Genomic DNA, 19677 nt, shown 5'->3' with positions numbered 1-19677 from the left:
CCATTTTCATATGTAGTTTTCAAAGCAACAATGAAGAGAGCTCCAGAGAGGTCTGAATGATCTGTGGCTGCAATTGCAGGTGCATCGGTACACAAACTTGCAAAGTCATTAAAAACATAAAAGGAGACACTCTCAAAAACACCTGCCGAACAGACAAACTCCGTCAAAACAGGTGAACAGCAGTCACAATTTAACGCAAACCAGGAAACAAATATGATCCATCCACCTTAGAAGCAGTGTTTACTTCATAGTTTAGTCCTTTTGATGATGCATTTGCATTATATTGTCTATCTCTTGCATGCGGACATGATTGATTGAAGTTCAAATGAAAAGCGCACCTCCCCTGCCTGACAATGAATATGAAATTATGTTAAAGTGATATTGTCATTCTAAATTGAGCAAATTGTCAGAAGTTACATTAACATAATTCCCAATTACTTATTTAGATACACCAAACAACTAATTTAAGCTGCTGCCAGCAGCTTGTCGACTCTGTTTAACAAGCTACAAGGCACCGACATCAAGTGAAAATTCGGGTTCATGCTACAGTTGCAGCCTTTGATAGGGATCTGCTTGTATGGCAGCTTTTTCCATGCCCCGCCTGCTTGCCCATGGAAGTGCTCATGGTTCGTTTATCAGCTACAGTGAGTGTGCCATTGTAATTGTATTCACACAAGCTTCTTAGGGTGAGATTGATGTGGTGGCTACTCCATGTATGCAGAGTGGATGAATGTCTCTTGGATGACCTTGTTTGTTAGTTTACTTGCCACAAGCTCTGTTTGGCTCTGGCATGCTGTCTCCAGCATATAGAGGAGCGGTGAAAAGGGCTGAAAACAGAATCACTGTACCTGCAAAAATACTTAGTTCTGAATTTTTCCAGAAGGAGGCCCTTGTTGTCGGGAGGAATAATGACCACTGCTCAGTCTTACTCAGGGTCTTTACAAGGACACGTCCTGACAAGAAAAGTGTTTGGATCTGGCACGCTGCAGGGTGGAAATAAAACCATTTCCTCAGAGTTTAAATACATGTTCTCACCACTTTGTCTTTTGAGTCTACATGTTAAACTTCATCTAAATTATAGTTGCAATAATGGGATGTAAAATTATTTTGTAATATATTCTAGTAGCCAATCTAAATTGGGGCTCGAGACACACACGCAGAAACACACACACACTCAACCGACTTTCTCTTTGCCCGTCCATGGATTGCACTATCCATCATCTGCCCAAGCAAATCTCTCCTCCTCCACCAGTGCACTTCATTTCTATGCTGTGCTTTCTGTCACTTTACTGCTGTCATCCATCTCCTCTCACTCCCTCCCTGATTTGTCAGGTGAGCAGCATCCTCACTTACACCATGAAATGCAGCAGCTTTTTGATTCTCTCTCTTTGAATACAGACAAGGAAAGAAATTGATTCTCCGCAAATGAGCCACAACAATGATGCAACTTTTTCTTCTATTAAATTTCATATTCATTCTCATCAAGTCATGCTAGCAGTGAAACTGGTGCAGTGTGGAGAATTTAGTGGCATCTAGTGAAACAGACTTGGCAGAAATGAAATATAATATATATAATTATATTTCAATAAGTGTATACTCCCATGACGATATAAATCATTGTGTTTTTGTTACCTAAGAATGAGCCCTTTATATTTAAATAGCGCCTGAGTGCTCTTATACCGCATCTGCAATTTTGCACTGCCATGTTTCTGCAGTAGCCCAGAACGGACAAACCTAACACTGGTTCTAGAAAGGGCCTTTGGAGTTTTTTGTGAGTTTTGCAGTCAACATAGACATAGATTCTTCTACAAAGGAGAGATCAGGGGAGGTCTATTCAATTGGTTGAAATTTGCAATCTCACCACTAGATGCCACTAAATCGTACACACTGGTCCTTTAACCACCATTTGCCCTCCAAGCACTATTTATCTTTACTTTCTTCCTATTGTCCCTCATCCCTAGACAGCCTACCAGCGTCAAGGGAGCAGGGCTAGATGGCACTGCAGAAAATTATCATTGGTACAAAATTTCATAGCAATCTATCATATGGTTGTTCAAATACTTCAGTCTGGACCAAAGTGGTTGACTGGCAGACTGACTGATGTTGCTAGCAGCATCTGCTAGGCCAGCAGCATCTGCTAGGCCAGCATGGCTAAAAAGTGCACAATGATGAAAAATGCGAACATCCCACTCATTCAAACAGCTTGCCTGCATGTTTAGATCACTCTGAAAGTAGCTATAAAGACTCCTTAGCCAGTCAAATTTTGAGAAGCTGTAACATACCATATTCTTTTAAAATTTGAAATCTGTCTGCATCAAGTATAAGGTATATTCAAAGTACTGTACCTGTTGTTAGTAGAATTTTAAGATCACATATTGACACATAATTTCCATTATAAAGTAGAGAGAAATGCCTGGTATTTGTAATACAATAATTAAAAGGCCTGATATTTGTAATGAAAGGCAGAAAGGCCTGGTATTTGTAATAAAATGTATTAAATCACATGAAGCTCTAAGAAGTAGAAAAACAACATTAACATATATAAAGGAGTGAAACCTGTGTCATCATCTCGGTCAGAGAAAGGTTATTAAACTCTGACCAGCTAATAAAGTCTTCTCTCACACCACAAGTGAACTAAAGCCTGTTCAGTTCCAGACAAGACAAAACCCTAATCAATTTAGATTATTACAACATTATACTGCGTCTGTGAGATGTAAACAAAACATAAATTTGATAGTGATTATATTCGAGAATATAAAAGTCAGAATATAAGCTTTTACACCTTTATCCTGCTACCAGTAGAGCAACATTTTAGTAAAATTGACAACTACTGTACATCACTACAATCTGAATAGAGTACAACTGATACACAATTCTGTACCTCATGAGACATTTCCAAAAGATTAATAGTTCATATTTTATATCATCATTTCATATCTTGTAACATGGACTCTTAAAAATAAAGGTTGTAAAGTACTTGACAATGAAACTTTGTACAACTGTCCTCTTATGGTCATGAGTGTTTGGCTTAATTAAGCGGCCAAATATAGCAAATGAGATTATAATGCAATATCAAAGTTCATTAGCATCGGGAAGTATCATTCATTAATGAGGGTTAGACACTTTAAATCACCATCCCTAAATTAAAACAGTATATTTAAAGAAACAAAGATTTTAAGAGTTCAGTGTTATTACCATTGCCTTGGGTAGGTATCAGAGTTTAATATTGTCTTACTTGAAGCTTTTCCAAGCTTTAAGAGTCTTAAACCACTCATTAAGCGTTATTACCCCCCTGCCATGCTATCTACACACACACACACAAACACACACACATTCATCATCCACATTCCCCCACCCTGATTTTAAAATTTCCCAGAAAGTCTCCAAAAGCAGGGCCTGCTTCACAGTTTGTTTAATGTGTTATATCTGAACTGTCCAGGAGGTAAAGTTATTCATTATCACAAGTACCTCACACTTCTTTAGTCCTATTGCCCAAGTTCTTGCTTTAATGGTATTTCTTAACAGTAGGTTTGCACACATTCTTATCACTGTATGGGTTGATTAAGTTTAAGATAAAAGCTCTGATGTATAGGTGTGTGTGATGGTAAATGTGTTGGGACTGTACAATGCTGAAAAAAAGCAGATCATTTTATTACTTGGAAAGTTTCTACAGCCATGCTACCATGCTTTCTTTTACACAATGTTTTCTATCTTTAACCATACAAGTTTATGTTTAACTTACCCAACCAAGACTTTTTGTTACTAAAACATATTAATTCCATTATTTAAAAAACCCTATACAGACCCTATAAGATTATACAGCAGCTCTGTGAGGCTTTGAGTTGCATGCTCATGTCAACATGCTACTGTAAAATGATCGTAATTACAATGGATGTGTCCGAAATAACTCTCTATTTACTATATTGCACTACATTTACCCTACACCATTTCATTTAACTAAATCAAACTTAAAAGTACAGCTGAGGCTCATTAGTTTTGCAGGACCACAGTGGTGACTGACTGACCGACCATCTGACATAGCTTTCTCAGGAGCCACGAAGCTAACATGGCCAAAAATGTATTACTAGTATATTTAACACTTTTAATCAGTGGGTCAGTGAGTCAGAAGCTATAAACATGATCAAAACGTTAAAGTATATAAAAATACTCCCTGCAAGTCAAAACCCATAGCCTTTGTTGCTAAGGTTTTTTTCATGTGTTGCATGTGTTGTCCAGCCTTATGTTTTTCAGATTAGATTTGCACGGATGTATTTGAGTAAAGCATGAGAAAATAGTTTGTTTCATGGTTTCTTAATGTAGCCTCCCAAACTGCTGTAAGTTGGCTGATACATAATGCTTGGAGCAGACCAATCAGAACAGATTGCACTCATTGGGTGGGGGGCCTTAAAGAGATGGGAGCTAAATTAACCCATTTCAGACAGAGGCTGAATTGAGGGATTACATAAAAGGCCAAAATAAGGCCAGTATAAGATAGATAAGGAGTTTTTTGAACTGTAAATTATGCAAAGATATTCCAGTGGAGCACTAGATTTAATATATGGACTTGTAAAACTGCATACATCCCCTTTAAATTACACTCACTGTCCATATATACAATACTATAGTCAGCTCGGTTTTATTGTTAATTAAGAATACATTGTGTTTCCTATAATAAATCTATAAATGCAGCCCCTTCTGATTGACTCCCAAACCACATGGCTGGCTGCCATTGTAAGCGTTGCAGACTCAAATATCGATCTCTTATGCAATCAGTCAAATGGTGAGTGTTTGTCAGGGTCAGAGGAGACACTAATATCTTGGGCAGATGTGGATTTATGGCTGCATGTGTCTTTTCACTGCCTTTCATCTGTTTTTTTCCCCCACCCCCTTTAGCATATTTCAGCACAGCAGTATCCCACCGTGTTTGCTGATAACATACACATAGCATGCCCTCGTTTTATAGAATGGGAAGCATGAATCTCTTCTTTCACTGATCTGTGCATCTCTTTTTCTCTTGGTCATTCTTCTCCATGCTGTCCCTTCTCTGCCCTGACTTCTGTTTTTGGATCCCTGCCATCCATTCATGCTTCCATTCATGCCTCCTCTTTCCATCATCTTCCTCATCCTCTCTTTTCAGGCTCCGTTCATTCATCCCTCCCTCTCTCATGCTCATCTGCAGTCCATCCACACACACTCCCTCGGTCTCGTCAGAGCTGCCTGGAATTATTTACTGCTTAATGGCCTACAGCAACTCACACCAGCCCAGCGGTGCTTTGCTTTATTTATTGATTTTCATTCCTTTTGTCTTAGTGTGTGTGAGACTGTGTGCGTGTGTGTGACTGTGTGTGTGTTTGTGCAGGAGAAGCACATACCAAGAGATATAAAGCCCAAGGACGTCCTGCACATTTGAGCTGCTGCTGAAATGACCTGCGGACTGAAAGATTGATTGATTTGATGTTTGAAGGCTAATCAGCTGTTACTGGGTGATTCGTCTGCTGTCTGTGCCTCTGTCTGTTTTTATGATTTGCGCTTGAGCCCGTGTGTGCATGCATGTGTGTGTGTGTGTGTGCGTGCGTGCGTGTATGTACCACTGCAACCAACACTGTCTTCTACCATTGACTATAGTGATTAATTGGCTCTGAGCAGTGTGAGTTAACAAATTTTCTTTACTACCGGGACTTTTGCCAAGATCGATTTCTTCAAATAGAAGAAAATCAAACCATATAGCATAGCATTAAACAATTAAGGGCATTAAAGGCATGTAGTATTTATCTGAACTATTAATTATTTTTAGGATAGGATGTTTTAATGCATCACAATCACAGACTCCTTTCAGATCACATTAATAATCTTGTGACCACTACATCACTAGATTATAAGTCACTGAGGACTGGGAGGCATTTAGAGGTGAAAAATGACAACGTCCACCTACATTATGTACTTTGAAGTATTTGTACCATACTCATGTATTGCTATATTGATTTAAAGAAGCACTTCAAACATAAAGTTCACTTCATTTGACATGAGAAGTATTTCTCAGCTTGAGAAAACTGTTGTTTGATTTTTTTCGTGGCTTTTGTGGAGGGTATTTCTTTTCAAAGTTGAAAAAAGTTGAAAAAAATAAGAGAAAGCAGGCGTTCCAAACTGGGAGTCTGGGACTTAAAAGAAGTAAGTATGTATGAGGCAGAGGAGGTCTAATGAATGTGATGATTTGGCGAAATTGTAGGATTATGTGGTTTTGAAGAGACTAAAAGTCAGGATATCTATCTTGCCCTCTGCTGCTTTGATTATATCTCTTGTGAGTTGCTGGTGTGACCGCTGAAATGAGGGTTTTGAACACTTTTTCCACCACTGCCTGAGACATAGACCATCAGCAGCTTAAGTAAGAGTCACGGCATCTTTTCTTCACCACTAAAGAAACACAAAATGTACATCAGTGCTCATTTGAATACGGATAACACACCCCAAAACAAAACAGCACAGTCCAAAACTATTGTGAACATGCTACTACTTGAAGTAGGGCTGGGTGATATGTCAAATATCACAATATATTGGGCCAAATACTTCAATATCAATATTGTGTCAATATTATAGGGATGACTATTTGTGCATTCACAAAATATTTATACAATGAGATTTTTGATAAATAGTGGTCAGTGTAGTGGATATAATGACTAAGTGGGTAAAAGGAAATAACAGCTGGCAGCTACCAGTCTGGTAAGTTCAGAAAATTACATCACTTTAGTGTAATGCAGCCTTTAAAACCAGGGAAAGACAACACTCTTTATCATGATATCCAATATCCAAGACGATATATAGTCTCATATCTCGATATCAGTATAATATTGATATATTGCCAAGCCCTAGTTTTTAAGTGATACTGACAGAGCACTGCAGCGCCTCTCAACCTCACTGCTCCCTCCGACGTCCTTGGCTTTGGATGAGAGTCTCTCCATTTTGACGTTTGTATGTGTGTGTGTGGGGGGGCGGGGGCGGTTGTGAGAGAGGGAGAGAGGGAATCCTTTTTCCAAAATAACTCAATAGAAATATAGAAATACACATATAATAGTCCAAAAATGATGGGATGAGATGAAAAGCAGAGATGGGCTACATGGATGGTACCAGTGTCCCTCATACAGTACCTCCACGCCCCCTCTCCCCTTTTCTGATGATGATGATGATGATGGTGATATCACCAGCCTTACCATCCTCCCATTGCATTTTCAGATCAATGGGACCCACGGACGGGGAGAGAAAGAGAGAAAGTGAGAGAGAAAGAAAGAGAGAGAGAGAGAGAGAGAGAGAGAGAGGTCTGTGTCTTCAGCCACACGCTGACTGCTGTGCAGTCCTCACCTATCCTACAGTACGTGCGCACATCCACAGAGACAGAGAGAGGCTGACGTCCCTCTCCATGCATCTATCTACCCCCGGATTTCCCTTCAACTTTTTCAATTTTTCCCTTCGGTTTTTCTACTCTTTTCATTGTCGCATTCCTCCATCCTTCCAGTGTTTGGAATGAACTGTTTTCCTGCCTGCGTCGTTTCCATGTCAGCATGGGAACTGCCGTGTCCAAAAGGAAGAATTTAAGAAACGATGCGATATCTTCTGTGGCAGCAAAAGTTAGGTGAGTGACACCCGGAGCTCTCCGGCTTTACACCGGTTATACAGCAGCGTCAGGGAAGTGTCGACAGGTATTTTATCCTTCAGGTGCGACCCTGTGAAGTTACAGTGTGTGACAGTTGTGTGCTATCCCGGGTATAATGCGCAGAGGCTCTGCGCTTTTCACATCTGCCGATTGTCCCGTTTAGTCTGGGCACAAATATGCGCTTAAATTAGGCTGTATTCTCTCAAGTCTGCACCTATTTTGCGCAAATGTTGCTTGTTTGTGCAGTATAGGATGTGTAGCCTAGACTGTGCTTTATTTGGACTGAACTGGTGTTGTGAATGAAGCATCATTGTGTAATGAAAGTCATGCAGAGGCAAAGCGAGGGCTGCTGCGACTCACAGTAACCCCGATACATTTCTCCATCACCTACAACAGTCCACCACCTGCTCTAAAAAATAGTCTGTCGTTTGATATATTTTTAAAAAAATACTAATTTAAACAAAAACGGCTTTTTGTCTGGCCGCATCGATCTAGTCGGACAGCTCAGTGATGAGGCTGCTGCCTTCACATCCTGGCGGGCAAATGATCCAGCTGTCAATTAATCAATCACAGCAATCGATTCGGTCGTTTGCAGGAATCTCCAATCACGGTCAGTTATTGGGCCCGGCAGAGGGCAGCAGCTATATTCAGCCTGGAAAAAAACAGAAGCAGCGGGAGTCAGCCTGGAGTCCAAGCTGTTAACGACTCACTCTTAAGAGACAGTATGAATTTTTCAAACAGTCAGGTCCCCATCCAAGGCGGAGTAATAACCAGCCCATCTCCCTCCTGTGTTGGCTGCGCGTCTCTGAGGCTGAGCTGAAGCTGCAGCTCACCAATGAGCACGTGTGTGACTGTGTTCATGTGTCTACACATGAAGTGCAGACAGGCGGCTACTATCTTCACTGAGATCAGAATACAAATTCAACATCTCTGCGTTTCAGCAGTCGCCCAGCTGCAGGCCCTGGTGTGTGACTTCAATTCAATCAATGAATGACCTTGACTTGGCTGTGCAGACTTCCAACAGCCACAGATGTGGGCTGATGTGCTATTACGTCATTTTCTCTCTCTCTTGGTCAGTGTGTATGTATGCTTTCTTTATGTTACACAGCCTATAGAGTGTGAGCCTTCTTTGCATGCAGCATGTGTGTGCCTGTGCTCAACCTTGAAAGGGAGATTAAAATTTGTTGCACATAGGCTACAGTGGCATGACTACAGAGAGAGTCCTGGGCAGGTAGCTTACAGTAAGAATATAATATGTGTGTGTGTGTGTGTGTGTAACAGAGCTACTGAAAATACACGCACACTCAAAAACGTGCAGTTATTTAGTAATTATAGTCTTATCTTGGTTTCCTCCTCTCCTCACATTCTCTGCTCTTTTTCACACACAGACAACAAAAACACACAATTTAGTGTTTAATTTTTTGGAGTTAATGGCATTTTCCCATCGATGGGAAATGCAGCGGACTCACATCCAATATTTATCAGCCTCTCACCTACACATGACCCATTATGAATGTGGAAGCACAAGTGATTTCTCTCCACCTCAAACACACACACACACACACACACACACACACACACACACACACACACACACACACACACACACACACACACACACACACACACACACACACACAGATATACGCAACAGTAATCTTCATTTACACAACCAGGCACGTGAGCTGGCATTGCACTCCATTTTATCTACATGCTTGTTTCTCTCCTCTATTCTGTGTGAGAGGCAGGCTGGACTCTCTGCAGGTTTTAAATATTAGAGCTTTCAGTCTGCAGCGTCATATCTCTGGAGTCTAATTTTTTTTCAATTGCATGCATCAGTGTGGCTTTGTACATCTATACTACAATCTCATTTTCAATGCATTTACCTATAGATCTGTTTTGCACTTATATGAACTTTTTTTCAGATCTTGTGTCATGTGTCATACCAGAATACACTTAAGTACTTCGATTTGAACAGCTTAATCACAATAGTGTCACTTCCACACTTTCCCTTGTATTTACAGTATAAGCTAAAGGCAACTGACAGCAGATGTACATGCCTATATAGTAGCTATGTAAGTATGAGTCATCGTCCTTAGCCAACTCATCTAAACAAGTAACAGAGAACATACTCATACTTCGTTTTTTCTCCCTCCAACACAAACTAACACACACACACACACACACACACACACACACACTTTATCGTGAAGATCACTGACCTTACAGTATTAATTACAGTATTAAATTTCCTAGCAGGACTAACTGGATAAATACCAATTTTGCCCTCAACCATAAGCAGCACATACCCAACACCACCCAACTCTAACCTTAAACCTGAACCCAAATCCTGATCCTAAAATTACATCTTGAGGAAACGTCCTTATTCCGCAGGTGTAAATCTCACACTGACTCACACAAACAGAAATAAGAACACAGGAATCTGCACCAAACAAGAACTGATTTATTATTCCTTTCAACTTTTCAAGCTGACCCGTTTGTTGAGTTCCTGGCAAAGACTGGTTTTGTTACACTTGAATTGTCTGAAAGAGACATGAATCTAAAAACCAGTCGGAGCGCAGCGTGCTGTGAATTATCTGAAGGACGAAGGCCGTCCTCACCAGAGCAACAAAAGCAATGCGATGGCCGAAATGCAAAACCTCCTATCTGCAGGATTTTCTGATTGGTGGATTTCACTTTGGATGATGAGAACAGAGAAGGATGTTTATATTCAGTCTGTATGCAAGATAATCCCGCCCTTCGTCAGATAGGAGGTTTTGCGTTTTGGCCATCAATGTGAACGAGTTAATGGCTAAAATAACTCGTTCACGGTGTGTCATCCTGCTGGTCTCTTGCAGTCAAACAAACGGTCCATCAAATCATCTAACTTTGATACCAAACAGTTTTCTTTCTTTAACTTTTAACCTTAACCATAAAGATGACTTTTCACTAACCAAGATGTTTTTATTATCAAAACATACCCATTTTATCATTAAAAAAATCATTCTCCCACTTAACTAGGTGTTTTTAATTGTCCAGTATTAGGGTTAGAGTTAGAGCTGCAACGATTAATTGAAGTCAACTATGACAGTAAACTTAATGTAATATATTGTTTTTGGTTTGTGGACTTCTGGTTGCATCTTGGACTTGTGGTCGACATTTTTGTGGCATTTAGACAGACAAGGTGACTGACTGATTAATCAATAATGAAAATATTTGCTAATTCTGATGTTTAGCAGGTAAAATTTGAACCATGTTCATCATCTTTGTTTAGCATAAAAGTGTGCAATCATTTAATAATTTTTCACTAAACATAAAGTGAATGTCAGTTTTGGATCCTTATGATGTCACTAGTAGGAAAGTTATCACTATTCAGAATAATGCATTAAATACTTATAAAGACATTTCACTTAAAGCCACAAATGTGAACCTTGAGGAAAAGGCAAGGGATCACCAAACTTAAGTTCATCCTCTGGGCACCACGAATGTCTGTATCACATTTTATAGCAATCCATCTCAGTGAAGTTTGAGGACTTGTTGGAGGGCACAATACATGTGTGAATGACTGAATTCATAGGAATACATCCAAACAATACATAAGAAAGACTAAAGAGACTCTGGCTCCTTGTACCCAGTGTTCGTCTGTGCGAGTGTCATCTCTTGCATGTTTATGGATTGCTGGTTATGAAACAGGTCACACTCTCCCCTCCAGCAGCTCATGAGAAGTAGCGAGCGACTGAGAGAGAAGGAGAGAAAAAAAAAGAGAGAGGAGAGATTACCTCCAATTTACACACCAGAATTCTGCGACATTGAGTGAAAAAGCGAATGCTTTGATCTTTCCATCAGCCAGAGAAGTGGTCTGCTGCGGATCGGCTGAAGGGCATTGGACAACAGCATTCGCAGAGCTGTGGGGGTGTAAACGATGGCATGAAAGATGAAAGGATTGGTTTTTAGAGACGGATGCAAATGAAATATTGTGGCTTAGTTTATTTGGGACAGTCGACAGGTGCAGCTTCATTTGTGGGTCTGCAGTCGCTCTGTTCACAGAGTACAGGGATGTTACATAATTGTTTCTTGAAATAATATGTAGATTTACTCAAACAGGAAAAGACCATCTTTCCTCTTACGTTCTGAGAATCTCGTCATTTTTGGTTAAAATATTGCTTCATTGCACTTTCTTATTTATTCTTTCACACATATATTTAGAAACGCATATATTTCACTCAAAGGCTTGAACACACTTTTTCATTCAAGAAAATGGGAAGGCTTTTTGGCTGATATTGTATATACACTGTATATTTTTTTTTAATTCAGTAATGTGTTTGATGCATTGTCATTGATGAAAAGTACATCTTTACCCATCGCAACCATCTTTTTCCCTCTATCTTTGATCAATCAGACGTTTAAATTATATGCTGAATGAGGCAGATTCTTATTGATTACAGCCTGAAGGATGATTAGGACTCCAGCAGCGTTATGTGATTATTTGTCTATCTTAACTCAAGGTTTTTCTCAGTTGTCACACAATTGCAGACAATCAGGGAAAATGTTTTGACATGTCAAAGTCATAAAAGCACACGAGGAAATCGTAACATGGACTTATAGACTTATTATTAAGCCAAGGTTAATGTCATTAGTGCTTTTCCTACTATGACAAATCCTTAAAAATATGTCAAAAACATATTGGCTGCTCCAGATAAAAACAAGTGCATAAGTGCATCTGAGTGAGTTTTATCACTCAACGCTTGGATGGTTGCCGTGAAGCACGAGCGTACTGACATTTTAATCAGCTCTCCAATCAGGTGCTTTGTTCCCACATGTCCCATAGTGCATTGCACTTATACAAGTGCAATTTTCAAAAGTCCCTTTGGCCCTCAGCACACGCAACAAGCATCTCAACAGATTCTCATCACCCCAGATGTGCATTTTTGTGTGTGCTCGTGTGTGTGTGTATTTGTAGGAAACACAATTCAATTAGTCCATCTGAGAGGAGGATTCGATTAAGGAGCATTAAGAGTGAGGAATCTCTTTGCTTGGCAGCCAATTGTTTACAGTGGAGAGACGCCCGGGGAGACATTAGCGCTGATGATATTCAGACCAATGGGAACACTGTCAGGGGAGTGATGGGCCTGTTTTCATCCATAAGACCGCTTATCCTCTAAAGATATATGGTCACAGTATTAAAGAGCATCAGAATCCACAGGGAAAAGCCATGGGAAGATTGGATATGGGTCAATATTGGGATGAAACATTATATGTAGCAGCTTACTGTAGAATTAGTGCCATTCAATATAAAAGTCCTCAGGGTCAATTTTTGTACTGTAGAATAAGAGCCTTTCAATATAAAAGTCTTCAGGATCCATTTTTGTAGCCACAGAGATCATTTGTTGGACACATTTACAGCTTAACATTAAGGAGAACCACATTGTTTCAGTGAAAGATCCTTTCTATTATTTCTTATTTTCTTATTCTTATTTCTATTTTCTTATTTTTAAGTTGTTAGACCAACAGCATAGGTGTGATGATGAGAGGACTAGTGAGATGTGATAGATGACAGGTTTGAACATGGTTACATGTAATGAATATGGATGGGATTCTTGGATGGGATTTGTAAAGATTAGTAAAATGTGTGGTGTTAGTGTGTATCTGTGCTGTTTTCATGTTCTGTTCTTGTGTTTTTTGACTTAGAGCTGCAACAATTAGTTTGTTAATAATCCTCTCCTCCCAGAGTTCACTGTTCTGCCTTCAGGCTCATGCTACAGACCGCCAAAAATGAAAAAATGAAACGAATTCTGGTTTGTTCCCCATGAAATCAGATTATTAAATAGTCAAACAATCCACAATAGAAAAATTATCTTTAAAAAGTTGGGTTCCTATGTAAGTGTAATATATATATATATTCATTAATAAACCATCTGTATTCATTAATAAACCAAGGTGAAGAAAGGGCATATTAACAGTTTTGTAACATTCTGTCTGATCTGCCAAGTGCATTGCTCTGCCTCAATACATTAAAATAATTGAAGTGCTGAGGTGCATATTCCTGTTGTTGAGGATCCTTTTATGTGCCTGTGAAGTGGTTAGTTGAGTTTGTGGCAGAATGTGTTGAAGAAACCGAGTGTGTGCAATTGTGTCTGACTCATTCTGCTTGTGAAACGCTAAACTGCAAACGCTGGACAAAGGCTATATGCAGAATATGCTCATATTCACTCTTACTCACTCACTCAGAAGAAGAACAGATGACCAGACACTGAGCAGAAGCTTCAGGTTTCACAATGTACCAAAAGTAGTTTATGTAACCGCTATGTCCAAGGCATTGCGCCATATAGTAATCTGTTTGTGTGGCATTGTAGTTGGAGAACGTCCTCTCAAGAAAGATGAAATTATCAAAAACAATTTTCAAGTAAGGAGGAAGTCAGGTGACGTTAATGTGAAGCTATAAAGTTAACAGAGAGATGAAGTCAGATTTTGTATTTTAAGACAAGAGACAGCTGTTTGTTTCCCATTTCCTGCCCACAGCCAACATTGGCATCTGTTGACCATAGCCTTATTCAAGTACTTATTTCAACCCAAACCATCTCCTTTCCATAACTGAGTTGTTCCTAAACCTAAACAAATGCTTCGTCAGGTCACAAAAAATAGATGGTAACACTTTTGGAATTGTCTATTGGAGTGTCAGATCAGAAAATACTTGTGTGTGATTCTGAAGGGCACTTAGAAAGGTATATATTCTTTATTTTTTGGGACTTGTGTACTATTGAGGGACCTGTTTCCAAAACTACTGATTGTTGTGTTCAAGGACACTGCGACATCCGAGTTGGCAGCACAAAGGTATTGTATTCACCTGTGATGTTGTCAGTAAATCTCATCTTTACGGAAGGCAAGCAACAAGCATGACAGAGATGTCATGAAATGGATTCTGTGAATTTGGCTATTTCTTGCATTTAAGTGTTTAGTTTGCTGGATGCTAGCTCTTTGTAGAAGAAAACACACACATTGGAACTTGGGGTCACTTTCAAGATGAACACCCTGTTGTAAAAGTAATACAAGTACAAGGCACAATGGAGTGTACAACTGGAACCTTAAAAAGTTGTAAACTTTTCATACAGTGTAAAACTTCATCTGAGAAAACATCACCACAAAGTTAATTTAGTAGCTGTACAGGAGCTTGACATGGTAGATGTTTAAATTTTCATTTCCTTCTGAGCAGTTTAAGAACCTTTCATCTGGGTTGGTTCAAAACTGTGGTTCATAGTTCTCCGAAAAACTTGAAACTTTAACATCTACAATTTCATGATAACTAGGCAAACTAGACAGCTCAGAAAGATCGTGTGATAGGATAGAAAGCTCCAAATGGTCCCTTAAACTAAATGGACTGTGTGTTGAGATTGCCTTTTCTGGTGCTGTTTCCAAGGTCAGAAACCAAAGTTTATTTTACAGTAATGTAAAATACAGGTAATACAGTATATTTTAAATTCAGAATCACTGATATAGTCATCTCAGAAACAACCATAAGTATACTGTACCTTTAAGAGTATATAGATTTCACTCTGTTTATCTTCTCAAGAGCTCCAAAACCGTCAGAATATCTAATCTGATCTAATCTGAATCCAGGACACCGAATTTGAACCCGTGCCATCGTTATCAGTCCTGTTGGATTTGAGTGCTTACATTATACATCCCTAATGAAAATGTGTAAAATTAAAATCCATTAGCAAGCTTTTTACCTGCATACATGGTAACTAACATGTTTCATACTATAAATATTGCACTTAATGGGCCTGTGGAATTAAAAGTTAAATGACACAAATCATTTTAGGCCTAGGGTTGATTTTTAAAAGATGCAGTTTGCCCCATGGAGCAAATAAAGCCTGTTGTCAGTTTTATCTCTTACTTCCTTATTGGACTGACTGTGCTCTTTCCGTCTGCCCGTTTCCTCAGATTTACTCCACCTTTCATTTTTAATATGCTACCATTTTCCCCTCATATACTCCTCTTCCTCTCTGCTGTAATCTCTCCTCCTCAGAAACTCCCCTCCCTAACTTGTTTCTCTCCCCAAAGCCTTGTCACATGTCTGAAAGCATGCAGGACATATTTCACATCTGCTTGTCAAGTTCTTCCTCTATCTCCTCCAACTTCTCCCTTATCATTTTTTTTTAAAACTGCATCTATGCCCTACCACCTCAAATCCTGATCACCATCACATACAGGATCATATATGAAGTGGGTAAAAAAAACAGCAAGATGAAAGAACCCAGAACAGAGAGAGGATTTGTTTCATGGATGGATTGAGAGGCGTTTTGCTCTATCCATTTCCAACTCACTTTCCTCTCATGTATAATGGATGATGCGAGTCTCTTGCACCATTGTTTGCGGATTCTAATCAGAGTGCCCCAGCCTGTTGAATAATAAAACAGGAGGGCAAAATGAAAATGTCCAAGAGCTTCAGAGGGACACCTGCTGATTAGAGCAGTGTTTACATTTATCATGACTGTGCTTTATGAGGTTGGTTGTATTACCACATATGTGTGCGCACACATCTTTTTTCCCCCCTTTTCCTGTCCCTTTGCCCATGAGACTCCACACAAAATCATAGACACAAATGCACACACACACACACACACACACACACACACACTTACAGAAGAAGAGGACTATTGCCAGAGAGGAAGATGCAGTACACCAGAATTGCAGTGACATGCATGCTGAGCTATTTTTAGTAGTGCAGTGGAGGGAGCTGGATGGTGTCGTTGCACGTGCCGAGACTCTCAGCCCTCAATAACACCCCAGAACTCAGAGGGGGTCTGGTTTACTTCGGCTGTAGTGTTCACTGTTTGAAAGTAAACAATGCAGGAGCCGGAGTCACTCCGGAGGGAGATTTTCATCCGATTAGCCTCATTTTGATATGATAACTTTCAAGTTTTACATGAGGTGGTTGTTGTTGTCCAGTGCAGCAAATGAGAACCCTCCAAATTCGGATTATAGGTGTTTGTTCTAAAATAAGAACATGGCTATTAGTGTTGTGTAATGAACACTTAACACAAGAGTACTCCTGTCAAATGCACAAGGCTGACTCACTGGTCTGGGTAAACTACCAAGACTTTCAAGAGCACTAAAAGCCCCTTCTATAATACAGTAAATGTAAATTGGTTCATTTGATTAATTTTGTTTGGAGATACACAAAACTAAAGTAAAATATCAATGAAGGCCTTAAAGGGTCAAATGCCTTTTTCAATGTACTTAAAAGACAATCCAACAAACCAGCCCACTTCACACAGTGATTGACTGGATGTGAGGAGGTAAGGAATTGGGCAGGGTGTTTTTTTCTCACATTTTACTTTTTCCTATGTGCAATGAATCCCTTTAACAAGAGACTGTCCCATAGGGTATCCCCCACTTTTTCCCCACCCTGGCTAAAAGGGGAAACTGCATCTCCAAATCCCTTTGGTAACTTGATACATTTTATTAAGGAATATACATTACAGTAAGTAAATTTCAACTGAATTAATCAGGGTCTTGGTGCACAAACATGCTGCTTGTTATTACAGTAATGAAGTGTGTATTTAATAAGAGCACCACAAAATAATTAGCCTACAGCAAACCTGGGGCTCAGTAGTATTCCAGCATATGAGTGGTGGTTGGTTTGATAGTCTGCTGTGTGAACTGTACCTGATGATGGACACTACGATTTTTTGCCCCAGGACCTGCATGTGGGCCTTGGGCAGAAATGTTACAACCCAGTATTTTGACCCTATGCTGTTATTCAGGCTGAACACCTGATTATTGCTCATGTGCTTGGTTGTTTTCTTTTGTTTTTTTAAACCAGCCTTAATGCAAAAAGTATCTGCTTCAACCTTTGTATTGATAGAGAATGAAGTAATACTGCTACAACTAATATTATGATGTTTATTCGCTGATTAGAGTGTTCACAAAGGATTAGTATTGGTAGAGGACTTAAATTAAGTTGAAAAATATAGTCGTAGTTTAATTTATAACACCTCATCAGGTTTTGTGTCCTGTCATAGCTGTGCTTTTGTTACAAGGTACTCTTGATGTCTTAACTTGTCCTTGACTGCCTGGTGCATTTGAGATGACTAATTTATGTTTCTAAAGTGTATATTTAATATTGATTGACTTGTTACATAAGGTCATTTGTGTCCTCTCTCTGAAGATGTTTCCTTTAAACATGTAAAAGAGCTTTGTTCATACAAGATGTCTCCAGAGGAATCCTGTTTGGCAGAAGTGAGAGAGGAGAGAGACAGGAGAGAGGGAGACTGGTGGGTGGGAAGCAAGAATATACGGCTGAGTTTAAATATGAAATTCAGTGTAAGAGATAGGGAAAGATGGGGCACAGAGAAATCTTTGAAAAAAAGAGAGACTGTTTTCACTGCACTCCTGCTCCTCCTGTGTGTGTGTGTGTGTGTGTGTATGTGTGTCTATTTGCCTGCTGCGTTGGACAGGCTTTAATAATTGACAGAGCTGCCAGGGAGGAGGCGTACACCCACAGATTCCCCTGTATACAAGGGATTCTTCTGCACACATGTATGTGTGTCTGTGTGTGTGTGTGCGTGTTTGTGTGTGTGTGCACGCGTGTGTATCAGCAATCCCTTCTGACATCAGCTGGGAAACCAGAACAGCCAGGAGGAATCACGTTATTTTCCTTAATATACTGAAAGATAAAGTTAAAGTTATTTATCCCTTGATCCTCTGCAGCTGTGGACACATCAAGTTATTTCCAGGATCATCGATATAAACGTAATAAATTACACGTAATGATTTTTACGCCAGGTTTTCAAAAATGAATGCTGACTCACAATAACAGATCCACATCAACCACAGATCAACATGTGCAAGTAGATCATGCATGGTCCCCAGAGAATGAATTGTGATCATTTTGATCTCCTGACAGCTAGTGTGATCTTGTTAAAATTTCTACTTGGGTTTAATTATGAAAAGCCTGCAAAACTGTGTTAAGTGTTTGTGAGTCGACCGACACAGTCAACATCTTCTAAGCATGAGTATGTTAGCGTTATCATTTTGAGCATGTAGCATGCTGATGTGCCTCAAAGAGCTGCTAGTGTGGCTGCAGTCTTCTAATTCTTAAATAATATATAAAAGTTGCAGTCTGTCAGGAGAGTACAAGGATAAAACATGAAAATAAATACAAATGCCTTACATGTAGTATGTAAATGGTGAAAGGAAAGTATCTCATCATGATCCATTAGAGGAATTAATTAATATTAATAGCTTTAGCATACAGTATCAGACTTATTCACATTGTCCCCTTTCCTCTCCTCTCTTTCATTCGTCATTACTATAATGAATCGTTATTGCTAATAGTTATTGCTTTGGTACATTTCCTCTCAGTTAGTGCCTAGATTGACATTAAAAACACATCTTTCTTTACCCAGTCTCGCTTTGCTCCTTTTCCATTACTGTCACACATTGACTAGAGAAACGTTAGGAGGTCAGTGTCATTCAATTGCAATACCTGCGGCTATTTTATTAAAAAAGGACAAGTCCTTTATGATATTTTTTTTATGAGTTTTATCTCTATGTGGCTGAATGGGTGTGTGTGGAGTGCTACTGTGTCTATTTCTGTGTGTAAGTAAAAAGGGAGACCAAGAAAGAGCATGAGTTAAGCACCAGATGCTATTGAGCTCACTGAATTTATTTTCGGCACATCTCCAAGCAGTCTTCTTCACTTGCTGTGAAGGTTAAGAGTTTCCTTGACTCAAAGATACCAAATATACATGTGTTTGTGTGTGTGACAAACAAGAAAACAAACATGCGTGTGGGCTGCTGAATGCACTGACATTCACCAACGCAAACTGAGGTCACACTGAGAAATTAAGTTCTACCTAAAACAATCCTTCACTCTATCTCCTCCTGCTGTCCCATACTCTGTCTCTCTCTCCTTGTGCGAGGCTGCCTGAAGTATGGAGATAAAACAGCTGCATCTTAATCTGTGGGTGGCATAAGCCTACAAAGAAGGCAATTAGGTTTATAATTTACAATTCCCTGGCCCTCCT

General features: G+C 39.5%; 1 protein-coding gene across 1 annotated transcript in view; it reads left to right on the top strand.

Moving 5' to 3' along the window:
- The first annotated feature begins 7553 nt into the window (after window positions 1–7553).
- nsmfa (NMDA receptor synaptonuclear signaling and neuronal migration factor a) overlaps window positions 7554–19677 on the top strand; it is a 39516-nt gene continuing 27392 nt past the window's right edge. The window contains 1 exon segment of the mRNA XM_053340442.1: window positions 7554–7624. Within this exon segment, the coding sequence (XP_053196417.1) occupies window positions 7554–7624 (71 nt within the window).

Source organism: Scomber japonicus, chromosome 19 (genome assembly GCF_027409825.1).
Source record: "Scomber japonicus isolate fScoJap1 chromosome 19, fScoJap1.pri, whole genome shotgun sequence".
NCBI classification, from domain to species: Eukaryota; Metazoa; Chordata; class Actinopteri; order Scombriformes; family Scombridae; genus Scomber; species Scomber japonicus.
The sequence above is the reverse complement of the archived record's forward strand: the minus strand, read 5'-3'. Positions and strand labels throughout refer to the sequence as shown.